Source organism: Staurois parvus, unplaced genomic scaffold (assembly GCF_062004578.1).
Source record: "Staurois parvus isolate SC_StPar_1 unplaced genomic scaffold, SC_StPar_1.0 ptg000048l, whole genome shotgun sequence".
Lineage (NCBI taxonomy): Eukaryota > Metazoa > Chordata > Amphibia > Anura > Ranidae > Staurois > Staurois parvus.
Window position 1 is genome coordinate 21836846 of NW_028317844.1, and position 14235 is coordinate 21851080.

At 46.5% G+C, this 14235-nt stretch overlaps 1 protein-coding gene across 3 annotated transcripts in view; it reads left to right on the forward strand.

Moving 5' to 3' along the window:
• Positions 1-682: 682 nt before the first annotated feature.
• MAP3K7 (mitogen-activated protein kinase kinase kinase 7) overlaps positions 683-14235 on the forward strand; it is an 82175-nt gene continuing 68622 nt past the window's right edge. For 2 of the 3 annotated variants that reach the window (XM_089665384.1, XM_089665386.1), the window contains exon 1: positions 683-1065. In XM_089665384.1, the coding sequence (XP_089521510.1) occupies positions 979-1065 (87 nt within the window). In that variant the 5' untranslated portion in view covers positions 683-978. The remainder of the gene's footprint in view (positions 1066-14235) is intronic. The other variant, XM_089665385.1, reaches the window with a different exon arrangement.

Genomic DNA, 14235 nt, shown 5'->3' on the forward strand with positions numbered 1-14235 from the left:
GTTGGTGTCAGTGAGATATACTAAAACCCACATTGTTTGTGTCAGTGACATATAATAAAACCCAAATTATTGGTGTCAGTGTGTTATAAAAAAAACCATAATGGTTGGTGTTGCTGAGAGAAAAGTTAACCCTGGATTGTTGCTACTGCCCCTTTTGACACCATACAATTTGGTGTCAGTGCGGTTGAATGAACCCCAAATGAAGAATAGGTTTTGGTGTTGAGTGGTTAGGTGGGCCCGCATTGCTGTGCTGATGTGGGGACCATGGTGTGACTGTTGGCTAGGTGATCACTGCAGTCAGCAGGTCATAGGCTGGTCAGTGGCAGGTCAGTGGCTGGTCAGAGGCAGGTCAGCGGCTGGTCAGCTGGGGAGCACACTTTGACACTCCTCTCCTCCTCTGTACAGCACTGAATGTCTTGGATCGTGAGGGTGCAGACACAATAGGGCAGGATCTAGGATACTAGACAGCTGCGTGAAACCTTTAAATCACTTTGCCAGCCAGTCAAGAGGCATTTTTAAAAGGAGAGTTAATGAATCGCAGCCTAGGTATTTGTTCACCGCACGTTTCCTACAAAATGTAACACAAACTGCATTATCTTTGTTCAAGATCAAAAGTCTTCATAAAGTTTGTAAAAAAAAAAAACTTCCTCTGAATTCTTTGGAAAGTGTCTGACGTAGTCGGTAGCACCGCCCCATTCACCGCCAGTCTGCTCCCGGCCTTTGCAGCTTGGGTCGCTGCATGTATGCTCGGTTCGGGAGGGTGCCAGCGTAGCGGCGGCCGCAGCTCCCTCTCTGCCTCGTCCGTGGTGTGTGTGAGCCGTACGGCTGGGCCGTGCAGTGGGGGGGGCTCGGACGTCGCAGGGCCGGGGCCGCCAGTGAAGGCCGAGTGTACGGTGGCCCCGGACCTTCTAATCTCCTGCTGTAAGAGCTGCTGTCAGCCTCTGGCCGAGGCCCGGAATTGCTCGGTGAAGGCGCGGCATGTCTGCCTCCTCCGCTGACATGATTGAAACCCCCCCAGTACTCAACTTCGAGGAGATCGACTACAAGGAGATCGAGGTGGAAGAGGTGAGATACGGACACCTAGGTGCTTTGGGGGACACAGCCTTTCACGTCACTTGTCATTGTCACCTGTGTGTCATCCAGTAGTGTGCATTTCACTACAATGTAAGATTCCTTGACTGTGGTCCTTGTCACTATAGACTTCCATGAGTATGGGCAATGTACACTTCATGGCTATCATTGTGCACTTTCATGGGTATGGTTGTTGTCGTAGACCGTCACCACTGCGGTCGTTGTCGTAGACCGTCACCACTGCGGTCGTTGTCGTAGACCGTCACCACTGCGGTCGTTGTCGTAGACCGTCACCACTGCGGTCGTTGTCGTAGACCGTCACCACTGCGGTCGTTGTCGTAGACCGTCACCACTGCGGTCGTTGTCGTAGACCGTCACCACTGCGGTCGTTGTCGTAGACCGTCACCACTGCGGTCGTTGTCGTAGACCGTCACCACTGCGGTCGTTGTCGTAGACCGTCACCACTGCGGTCGTTGCAGGCTTCCTCGGCTTTTGGTCGTTGCAGGCTTCCTCGGCTTTTGGTCGTTGCAGGCTCCGTCAAATACGGTCATTGTCCACTTTTATGGGTATGGTTATGGTCACTGTAGGCTCTCACGACTGTGGTCACTGTAGACTTTCACAACTGTGGTCATTGGTGTAGGCTCCCACGACTCTGGTCATTGGTGTAGGCTCCCACGACTGTGGTCATTGGTGTAGGCTCCCACGACTGTGGTCATTGTAGGCTCCCATGGCTATGGTCATTGTCCACTTTTATGAGTATATTGTCATTGTAGACTTTCACGGGTATAGTCATTGCACAATTCAATAGGTATGGCCATTGTCATTGCAGACTCCTATGGGTTTGCATATTGTCAATGGTGACTACACACAGATGACATGGCTTTCAGGTGAGATATTCTGCCTGTATCGGAGATGGAAGGATGGATGTACAAGGGTAATTGTTACATGATCATGTCATTTTATGTATTTTAATTATTACAGGTATTTACAATTTATACAGTGCTATACATCAGGGCTTGCTAAATTTACTTAGAATCTGAGAGCCAGCTAAAAAGGTTAGGAGCCAACTGGGGGCAGTGTCATAGGTGGGGGGCAATGTTCCAGGAAGGGGGGCAGCAGGACAGGAGAGGGGCCGTGGCACTGGTGTGGGCAGCAGGACAGGTAGGAGGCAGCGGTACAGCTCTCACCTGTCCAGCTGTGGCTCTTTCAGATGGTGTCAATGGAGAGGTTTTGATGCCAGGAAGGGTAGCCTGGTTGTTAGCGTTGTGCTGGAGGTGGGCCTGTCTGCTGTCACACTTGGTGGCCCCCCTGGCTCTGGTCCTCTAGTGGGGAGCGCCGCCACAGTTGAAGGCAGCATTGACAGGCTCCGGTGTGCGGCTGGCTGTCCTCTGAGCACTCGTCCAGTGGTGTGAATGGAGCGGTTGGTGTGGGAGGCCACGTCCTCTGCTCCATGGGTGCTCTGATGGGAGTGACTGTGCAGTGGTGGGCAGGCCTGCAGTGTCCTCTGGGGGGGAACGTGGCTTTCGTGGGGCTGTCTAGGACTCTGTGCTCCACCTGGACTCTGTGCACAGGTAAGGATGAGGAGAGACTCCGAGGGTCCTGGAACTCTGGGCTGAGCTCCACTCTGTGGGGCGGGGGAGAAGAGCTGGGTGAGGATGTAAGCTGGGGGAGCACGGGGCAGTGTGGGCTGGTGGGGGCCCAGGTGCCAGGATGCGGTTTCTGGTCGCCATGGCAACCTGGGAATTGTCGAGCCCTGCTGAACATATTGTACATTCACATAAGTTTGTGCCTTTAAGGAGCTTAGTTTCTAAGGTCTTTATGTCACATTCGTATGATTTTACTTTATTGTTAAAGTATAAATAAAGCTAGGTACACATAGATCAAAATTTTCCTGGTTCAGCAGGGATCGGCTAAATTTCAATCTGTGCGTAGTTCATCAGAAGCCAATCGTTAGGCTTCTGTCAAAGAGGACTGCTGGAATACCTTTTTCGATCAGTGGCTTGCTGCCATTTGACTGCAGTCCTGATCAGTGTATTCTGACAGCAAAGAATCCCCAATATCAGAACACAGTGCCCCAGTGGGAGGTTAGGGTTGCAATTCCTGCACTCACATTGCTTGTGTGGATGCAGGAATCTGCCTGCTGGCCGAAAGAAAAGTAACTAATAGTGTGCAGGGATGTTGGATTCCTAACGCCTGACACCCAGCACAGGTAGTTTTTTTTCTACCTTTAGCCCTGATGTGGGCAAGCTGTCACTTCCACACAGTGCCAGCCTCTCCGCGCCCCATACCCCCCCCCCCCCGAGGTTTCCTGGGCTCCACCTGCCCATCTGTAGGCCTAGCTTGCCATCGGCTAGAGGGGAGGGAGAAGAGTGGACAAGTCCGCTCATCTCCCCTTCCTGTGCTGACCCAGAAGTGGTGTTATGATGTCACTCCTGGGTCCCCGTTGAGAGATTGTAATGCAATTCCCGGGAAAGAATGTAATATGGCGCGCTGTGCACCACATTACATTCAGTGGAACAGTGGGGAGACATGGCAGGTTCTTTTAGACCTTGGATGTCTCAAAGAGAACCTGTCACCAAAAATCATCACATAGGGAACTTTGTCCCCTATGTTAAAAAAAAAAAAAAACTTTTTTTTTCATCATTGTAAAAAATTAAAGTTACACCCAAGCACATACCATCCCCCCCAAAAAAAATATTGAGGCCTCCACCCCCACATATAGGCACGTACAAGCGTAAAAGCACATGCTGGGGCGCCTACGAATGAAACCATCGATTGCAATACACATGTCACATATCACCGTGCACGCCAGAATGAGAGCAATAATTCTCGCACAAGAACTCCTCCATAACATTAAACTGGTGACACTTAAGGAGCTTTAAAAGTGTCGACCTATAGAAAATATAGGGTACTGAAGTTTGTTGCCATTTCACGAGCACGCACAAATTGAAGGTTTGACAAGTTGGATATCTATTTTCTCGCTGCAATCTTAAAATTGGAACTACCACTATTTTATTCTCTAGGGTCTCTGATTTCAGAAAATATATCATGTTTGTGGGTTTTATGTAATCTTTAGGCCTAAAATGATTTTTTGACCGTGTGCAAAAAATGCAAAAAGGGCTCTGGCAGTGAAAGGGCTAAAGATTTGGGCCCTATTTAGTCCCTGAAATAGTAGTTTTTTCAAACATTTTCACACCCCTGGTGTGTTCCCAGCTTAGTTTTTTTTTTTTAATTTTGGTTTTGGATAGAGTGGAGAAGGATTAAACACCTGTCAGGTATTTAGTGCTGTCTGTGCCCCTATTGGGTAGATTCAACCTCTCTATTTGTCCTGTTTACTGTTACAATTGTGCATGAAAGTGAAAGAACATCCAAAATTTTGACTTGTCCCCAGAGCATAGAGGGAAAGTCCTTCCATGGGGACACTAGTTATGGTGACCCTGGTAACAAACAGGGATTCCCTCACTTTGAAAGGATTTATTCTCACTTCCTGTTTTGGGATTCGGACAGGAAGTGAATAGAAATCCCATCAATTGGACACACATGGCAAAAAAACCTGATAAGGATTATAACTCTCTCTATTCAGAAAGAAAAAAAATGTTTTGCCTTCAAGCTCAAATTTAATGCCCAATTTCTGGAATTTAGAACAAAATCCATCATTGGGACTTGTTTAAACTTTTCTTGCCCTCAAATACCCTTGTCATTACTACCTCTAAAAAATTAGTATCCAGTTATATTTTGTGTATTTAGGAAGTTCTTTTTTAAAGCGGCTCAAAAGGCAGAAGGTTTTTTACATTCATCTTCTCTGTTCATGAAAAACCTTCTGTGTGCTGTGCGCCCCAGTGGTGAGGATGCGGGCTGTGATGTGACACAAAGAGGATTGCTAGGTCTCCTTTGTGCTCCCCAGCTGTCAAAGTGGTGTGGGTGTGACACCCCTGACTGGGGGTAAACCACGGGGGTTGGTCACCTGGAGTGTTTGGGCCAGATCTTCTTGTTTTCCATTGTGGTGGGTGCGCAGTTGGTTGGTTCCGTCTGCCGATGGGGACCTGGGAAGGGGCCAGGTCTCCTTCTTGCTGAGCCGATGACGAGTGCACTTCTTCTGGCTGGCCTTGCGCAATTGCTCCAGGCAGGTGTTGCAGGCCGAGGTTGGTGCCCCTGGTCTTCTGGAAGTGCGGGGGGGCGATCAGGTCGTTCCAGTTGATGTTGGGGTTTGCCTTCCTTGGTGGCCCATCGGCACTGAAATTAAGTTTGGGGCTGGGTTTGGCCAGACTCTTGTCCTCTGCCTGGTACAGATGCCTGGCCACATGTACTGTGGGACAATCATCAGGAGCACGATTACCAGAGCCAGTGGAAGCTTATTGAACTTGTCATCCTTGTTCGCATCTGTGTCGGCAAATGGCACGGATGCAAACATCTTGGTGCTCGGTGTCGGAATGTTCAGACGTGCGGCCCCGCCTATGGCCAGTCCAGGCCTGCTTTGCCGAATCTGGGATTGTGCTCTGCACGGCTAGGTACCCTCTGTCGGCAGTGCCCCGCCTGGTTCCAACAGTGAATGGGCTGACAAAATCCTAGGCACCAGGACGCAATTTCTAGTCGCCATGGTGACCTGGCACTTGGGATTTGTCGAGCCCTGCTAGAGGAGTGATTCTGAACTGCTGGGCCACAGCCTCCCTGCTGCCAGGCTACTGCTTCACAGCTGTCACTTTTCACAGAGGTTGCAGTTGTTTGTGTGGCCACCTTGTAGGTACTGACTGTACTGCCAGGGCCAGGCTTGACAGCTACTGTTGTAGCTGGTGCTGCAGAGCTAGTGCTGATTGTGTACATTTAGTGTGCCCATCCGGGAGATAGGCAGCCCACAGGTGCCTTTCAGTGAGGTTGAAGAGAAGTTTAAATAATTCATTGTAATCCTGAAAAGTTCCTAAAATGTGTTTTCTCAACCGCTGCCTACCTACCACACTGGTGTACTGTGACAGCAGTAGATTTCAGGCCCACAACCCAGGAGAAGGGAAAGCAGTCAATACCTTTACAAGGTGGCACACATAAACAACAAAACACTAGCAGTCTGTTTTAGCTGCCAGGCCAGGGGAAGGCAAGAGAGAGGCCTCTTTAGATTTGGACCTAGGGCATTCCTTAAAGCAGTGGTTCTCAACCTGTGGGTCGCGACCCCTTTGGGGGTCGAATGACCCTTTCACAGGGGTCCCCTAAGACCATCAGAAAACACATATTTCTGATGTGTAAAGAGCAGCTACTGTGTTGAAAGCAGCTACTCTGTTAAAAGCAGCTACTGTGTTGAAAGCAGCAGTATTGGAGGTAAAACGACACTCATGAATTATAATTACTGGGTAAATAATTTTATGGTTGGGGTCACCACAACATGAGGAACTGTATTAAAGGGTCACGGCATTAGGAAGGTTGAGAACCACTGCCTTAAAGGGAGCTGCAGTGTCAAGAGTGATATGCTGCCTTCTCTCTCTGCATCAACCTTGCTGGCATCCCAACAGCAGCAGGCATGGTAAATGTAGTGGCTAATGCAAGGTGCATGTCGGGATGGAGCACTGAAAGAAGGAGGGTTCTGCTGTGAATTCTAAATTCACGATATGATTCAGATTCATGGTGCTGGTGTGACAGGGATGCACAAATCACTTGGCCCGATGCCCAGGACATGCAGTTCCGGGCACCGAGCAGGTTTTTTTTTGGGGGGGGGGGGGTTACATTTAGTCCTATGGACAAGCAGGGTTTACTTTTTTTTTTTTTTTTTTTTTTTGCCCTTTAAAGGATAAGTTCACCTTCAAAAAAAATAATAATAATTGGCATATAAAAATTGTCCATTTATTGTTATTTTAACTTGGATCCTAGAAAGCATTGCACCAGCCATCAGCAGATTGTGGGTGCTATGCAGGACTCCTATAGGTTGTCAGTGTATCTGGGTGCTCATACCTCGTACGGGCAGGCAGATGCACACTGCCAGGAAGAGACTATGAAATACCACAGCGTTCAACAGCGCAAAGGCTGTTGGGACCTTTAGTTTTCCATTACAGAATTCTGTGAGCGAATGAAAAATTAGAAATGGCGACAGCTAGCTGGGGGAGAAAATCCCCATCCAGCTGTCTCTAGATGCACAGAGCAGGCAGTGACTCCAGCAGTGGGAACATGTTGCATGTTCCGCTTAAAAAAAAAAAAAAACGGGTGAAAATGTAATATGGTACAAAATGTGAAGGTAACCTGAAGCAATAAAGGTTTTTTTTTTGTTTTGTTTTTTATCGTTTGGACCAGCGCCTCATTTAGCAGATGCGTTTCTGCTAAGCGTTAAGCGAGCCCGACACACCCCTTTCTTGATGAGCACCCAATCGGTACTCGTTACACTGCAAGGTCTACTGCTACTTGTTAGTCCCCAGGTGTGGTGCTGAAAACAGGCAGGGAGGTTAGTAGGTGATAAACAGCATTAAACGTTTAAGTCGCCATAAAGCCGCAGACATTCCCAAAAGCACCTCTTGCCTGATAGAAAAAAAAATCAACCCTGCTTGCGATCAATAAAGAAATTATATAAATATTGTTTTGGTTAAAAAAAAAAATTCTTTTAATCAGGACAAGTAGTGGGACCCCTATTTAATCTCTTGGACAAGATGTTGTTTTAAAAAATTCCACATCACTGTGTGGGGATTACTGCAGAAAGGTATTGAAGGGGCTGGATGTTATTGGTTGGTTGTCTGTTTACCTAAGTTAAAATTCATTTTACCAAATTTTTTACTGTTGGGTCATGGAAACGTTTTAAAGCATTTATTGGACCCTGGTCTCTCAAAGGTTGAGCACCACCATACTAAAGCAAATGATGGTCAGATCTTGCTGCTGTCAGTCAAATTCTGTGACGAGGGAGCTGAGGGTGGAGCCAAGTCGCCCTGTCTGTCAATGGAGTTTTTTAGCTGTAAAAACGCTCTAATACTGAAAAACACAGTATAACGCAAAAAACTGGTGTTTTTTGGACTTTCTTTGAGCAAAAAAAAACGCTAAAAAATGCGGCTAAACACTAATGCAAGAATGCTGAAAAACTCCTGTTTTTAACATAACTTTGCCAGCGTTATTAAAACACCCAGTGTGCATGGAGCCTTGATTTTACTTCATTTGTAATAGAGCAATGGCTGTGTGGTCTTTGCCAGAAGGTTTTGGAAGGCAGTCTTCAGGAATCATTTTAAAGCAGGGCTGGGCAACTGTGGCCCTCCAGCTGTTGGTGAAATACAAGTCTCATCATGCTTCTGCCTTTGGGAGTCATGCTTGTATTGTCAGTTTTGCAATGCCTCATGGGACTTGTAGTTCTACAACAGCTGGAGGGCCACAGATGCCCACCCCTGTTTTAAAGAAATACTGTGATACCCTCTGGCCCACTGATACTTCTTTCTCTACCTCAGCCAGAGCAAAATCCCTGGACCTTTTGATCATGAGGAGCGTGTGACCCCCTCCCATGTGACAGTGCTTAGGTTTAGTAGTCAGTTGCTATTACTTGAAGAAGGGGAAGGGGGTGTCACTGCTAGACATAATACTGGGTATTTATTGTAGGGGAAGGTGTGGCAAGGAATAGCTGGAGGGGGAGTATCAATAGGTCGGGGAGGAGTCTTCTCACAGTGTAATTTCAAGAAGCGCTTCTGCTGAGATTATGACCTGTACCTTGTCCTGTGACACACCTGGGAAGTAAAGAAATAAACTGATTTTTTTTTTGTGTTTCTTTTGTGGTTTTTTATTTTAGATAGAGTGGAGGCGGAGTAGAACACTTGTCAGATTTGTATTGCTGTCTATGCCCCCATTAGGGAGATTCTCCCTCTCTATTTGTCCTGTTTACCATTATTATTGAAAGTAAAAGAAAACGCACATTTTGGGTTATCCCTAGAAAAGTAATAGAGGGGAAATGTTCCAATAGGGACACTAGTTCTAGTGACCTGGGGGTCCCTAAGGCATTCCCATAATTTGCAGGTATTTTCTCTCTCTTCCTGTTTTGGCTATGCGACAGGAAGTGAAGGGAAGTATCCCCAGTGGGACACTGGATTGCAAGAAATATTCTGACAAGGGTTATAACCCTACCTTACTCTTTCCAAAATGAAAAGAAAAGTTTTGCCTTTAGTTCTACTATAGAGTAGAATTCCAGCTTTTCATTTGGCCAATCTGACCCAAACTACTTCTATTCCATGTATTAGATGCGAGCAGGGCTCTCTTGACCCTCTTGTATTTTGTTGTACTGTAACTGTACTGTCTCCCTTTAGATTGGCGTTATATAAATACTGTATAATAATTACTGTGCAGCCGCTTTTGTGCATTGTATCATACTGTTGTAGTCTGCACTACATACTGCATGTGGCGCAGTGTTCCACAGCAATACGGGCTACTTCACGTCTTTAGAAGAAAATTGATTCGGCCTGAATGCTTCTCTGCCATTCAGGAGAAGCCTTGTATTTTTAACAATGAATATTGGGCTTTCTATGTTTGGACATGGTGGAGAGGCGGATGAATGATATCTCAGTTTTTACCTCAGCCAATCAGAGGAAGTCTTGTATTCATTAAAAGAAATAAAAGGCTTCCTGTGAATGACAGAGAAGCATTTAAGGGACTCGAATTTGTTTCTGCAGCAGGTGGAATGTCTCCCGTACTGCTTCTGATCACAGCTCTGCATACTGTATGTAGCTAATTTAATGGAAATAGTTTGTTGGACCAGCTTTGTCCAAGGGAACTATTTAAAGTCAAATGAAAGCTGGCATCCTACTTTAACCACTTGCCTACAGGGCACTTATACACATTTCCTGCCCAGGCCAATTTCCAGCTTTCAGTGCTGTCGCACTTTGAATGACAGTTGCGCGGTCATGCAACATTGTACTCATATCAAATTTTTATCATTTTTTGAGACAGAGCTTTCTTTTGGTGGTATTTAATCACCTATGGGTTTTTTATTTTTTGCTAAACAAACCAAAAACAACTGAAATTTTAGAAAAAAAAGTTTTTTCTTAGTTTCTGTTATAAAAATAAGTGATTTTTCTCCTTCGCTGATGTGCGCTAATGAGGCTGCAGTGATGGGCAATGATAGGCAGCACTGATAAAGAGGCACTGGTAGGTAGCACTGATGGGTGTTGACAGGCATCTCTGATAGGCGGCACTGACTGGCACTGATAGGTAGTACTGACTGGCAGCACTGATAGGCGGCACTGAAAGGCAGCTCAGATGGGCACTGATATGTGGCGTTGATGTGCATTTGTAGACACTGATATGTGGCATTGATGGGCACTGACAGGTGGCACTGATGGGGCTATATTGATCATCAGGGCATACTGATGATCAGTGCCCTGATGATCAGTGTACATGTCCCCTCTGACTAATGCCGATTACCGGCTCTCCTCTCCTCACGAGCTGTCACGCTGATAACCTGCATTTCCTTATTTACATGCGACCAGCTCTCATTGGACACAGCTGATCACATGACAGTGCCGACATTTCCGTTGATCGGTGATCCGCTGTGTCCCAGGGACACAGAGCACCACTGATTGCCGCGCTGTGCACCCCTGCGGTTAGAGTGGGAGGACATCATATGACGTCCTCCCAGAACGAGAGAACTGCCTTGCGTCCGTCATTTACAGGGCCAGATTGATTGGGCTTAGAATGTGGCAGGGAGTAGGTTATTATTATTATTATACAGTATTTATAAAGCGCCAATAGTTCGCTCAGCGCTGTACATTACAAAGGGGGACAGAACATGTGACAGAACAATACCAATACAATGCAAAACATGAGGGGATCGAGGTTATGTATGTATGTAAAAGCCAGAAATAGTATTGTTGGCACATTGCCGATAGAAAAAAAGGTGCTGATAATGGCTGCCAAAAACATACGATTTTTGCCACGATTTTACCCCGTTTATGGTGCATTTTTCACAGGTCATGTGACTCATACGCAACACGTGTGCATTTTAATGTGTTTTTTGCTGCGTTTTCAATGCATTTCAGGCCTGGGTCACACCAGTGCAGTTTGTGTTTTGTTTGTTTTGCAGTGTTTTTGGATTTTTGCACATGCAATTTTTTTCTTGGGGGGGGGGGGGGGGTCAATTTTTTTTTTTTTTTTTTTTTTTGCCCAACTATTTGGGGGGCAGAATAAAAATGCAAAATACATAAAAACCATGAAAAAGTGTCAAAAACACACTACATGCATTTTATGCAGCGTCTCTATTTACGTCTATTGAACCAAAAACGTAACATTTTCTTTTAAAGAAGTTCCTTACCCTTTCCAAAAACACAGCAGCTCAAAAAGCATATATGTGAAAATGTCCCTTAGGAAACCATGTAAAATGGACTGTAGTGCGTTTCTGCAAAAAGCACTAAAAAGGCATTGGTGTGAAATAAGCCTCAATGGGGAGGTGCAGTTTTTTTTCACTGGCCAAATATGCACCAAAAATGCGGCAAACAGGTATTTTTCACATCGCAAGGGAAACACAACGGACCAGTGATAAGACATTGCATTGAATTTATGGGGATGCATTTTTCTTGTGCTTTTTTTTTTTTTTAACACCAAAGCGCTTCAAAAATTGCCTATTGTGAAAGCAGCCTATTGGCCGAAAAGGCACTGAAAATAATTCATATTCATTTAAACTCATGATCTTAATTAAAAAGATAGATAGATAGAGATATATATATATATATATATATATATATATATATATATATATATATATATATATATATATATATACACACACACACACACACAGTATCTCACAGAAGTGAGTACAACCCTCACATTTTTGTAAATATTTTATTCTATCTTTTCATGTGACAACACTGAAGAAATGACACTTTGCTACAATGTAAAGTAGTGAGTGTACAGTTTGTATAACAATGTAAATTTGCTGTCCCCTCAAAATAACTCAACATACAGCCATTAATGTCTAAACCACTGGCAACAAAAGTGAGTACACCCCTAAGTCAAAATGTGCAAATTGGGCCCAAAGTGTCAATATTTTGTGTGGCCACCATTATTTTCCAGCACTGCCTTAACCCTCTTGGGCATGGAGTTCACCAGAACTTCACAGGTTGCCACTGGAGTCCTCTTCCACTCCTCCATGACGACATCACAGAGCTGGTGGATGTTAGAGACCTTGCATTGGAGGATGCCCCACAGATGCTCAATAGGGTTTAGGTCTGGAGACATGCTCACTTCTCTGAGATACTGTATATATAACTGTCCATTTCAGTTTTTGACCAAATGCATCCTGAATTTTCAGTTTCGGTCTAGAATGTTGAAAAAAAGACACAGAGCCAGCCAGTTCAACCAGTTCAATCGGTGTGTGTGGTTTTTATTCTAACAATAACCATAGTCCTGTAAATTCATTCTTCTTAGGGACATCTAAAAAAAAAAAATTTGAAATTGTTATTACTGTCAGCTAGTACCACATCCTTGGGGAAAGTTACATATTTTTTACTGCTCTAACAGTAAAGACCCCTTTCCACAATCTAAGGATAAACCTCCTTTTTTTTCTAACCTTAAATGATGGCCACGTGTCCTCTTCGGGGACCTTAGAGTAATCAGTTTATTACAGGTACTGAAGTCAACTGTAAATGTTGTGTGTGATGCATAGGCATTATGGAGTGAATATATTTACAGTTGATAAGGGTAATACACTATCTGAGTTTGAGGTTTTGTTTTTTTTTGAGGATTTGGTCTCAGAAGTCACTTTGGAAGCGGCTTTCAACTTAAAGGTTTTTGAACTTTATGAATGACTTTATATATTTTCACCAAGACTGAGCGGTCACAAAGGTGGTGGTGTCGGCCTGCTCCTATCACCGCTGAGCACCTTCCAGGTCCTCCCTAACCCCCCCTCCCTAACCTTCTCCTCCTTCGAGGCTCACTGCATCCGGCTCTTCTCACCCACCCCCTTAAGGATCGCAGTGATCTACAGGCCCCCCGGATCCATAGCCCGCTTCCTGGATGACTTCGCCGCCTGGCTTCCCTTCTTCCTCTCCTCTGAGCTACCGACCATCATCCTCGGGGACTTCAACATCCCCATCAACGACAACACCCCAGCTACCTCTCGACTCCTCCACTTAACCACCTCCTTCGCGCTCACACAACACACTCAATCCTCCACCCACATCAATGGGAACACCCTGGACCTCGTCTTCTCCCACCTCTGTACCCTTAACCACTTCACTAACACCCCCTTCCCTCTCTCCGACCACCACCTCCTCACGTTCTCCATCTCCCCTTCCCCTAACTCCCCCCCCCCAGTGCGCCAAACCATCACCAGCCGCAACCTGCACCCGGCCCCCCTCCACTCGGCTGCCGACCGCTTGCACGACAGCATCCTTCCACTGTCATGTCCTGACCTAGCCACCACCGCGTACAACGACTCACTATCAGCCACCCTAGACTCTCTGGCACCCCTAACCACACGCAACATCAAACCCAGACCGCTCCAACCATGGCAGAACGACCACACTAAATGCCTCAAACGTCGCAGTCGTGCGCTGGAGAGACTATGGCGCAAAACCAGGTCCCCTCATGCATTCTCCCTCTACAAATCTGCCTTCCTCACCTACACCTCCTCCCTCCACGCCGCCAAGCAGGCCTACTTCGTTGACCTGATCAACACCCTCTCTAACTGCCCTCGCCGACTCTTCTCCACCTTCAACTCCCTGCTCTCTCCCCCCCCTCCTCCACTCAGTACCTCACTTACCGCCCACGAGATTGCCACTCATCTCCATAGCAAGATTGACGCAATCCGCAAGGACATAGTCAACTTGCAGTCTACCTCCCCATCTAGCCTCCCCCCTTCCATCACCCTCTCATCTCTCCCCTCCTCTGACCTTGCAACGGCACTGCCCCCCACCACACCCAAGGCCCTGCCTACCGTAACCCCCCCATCACTGCACTCCTTCAGCCCTACTACCACTGAGGAAGTCACCAGAGTCTTCTCAGAAGCCCGCCTCACTACCTGCCCCCTGGACCCTATCCCCTCTCAACTCCTCCGGTCACCCCCCTCTTCCCTCATCCGCTCCCTTACCCACATCTTCAATCTCTCCCTCGCTACTGGCGTCTTCCCCTCCCCCCTAAAACATGCGCACATCACCCCCATACTCAAAAAGCCCTCCCTGGACTCCACTGACCTCAACAACCTCAGACCAATTTCCCTACTGCCACTCA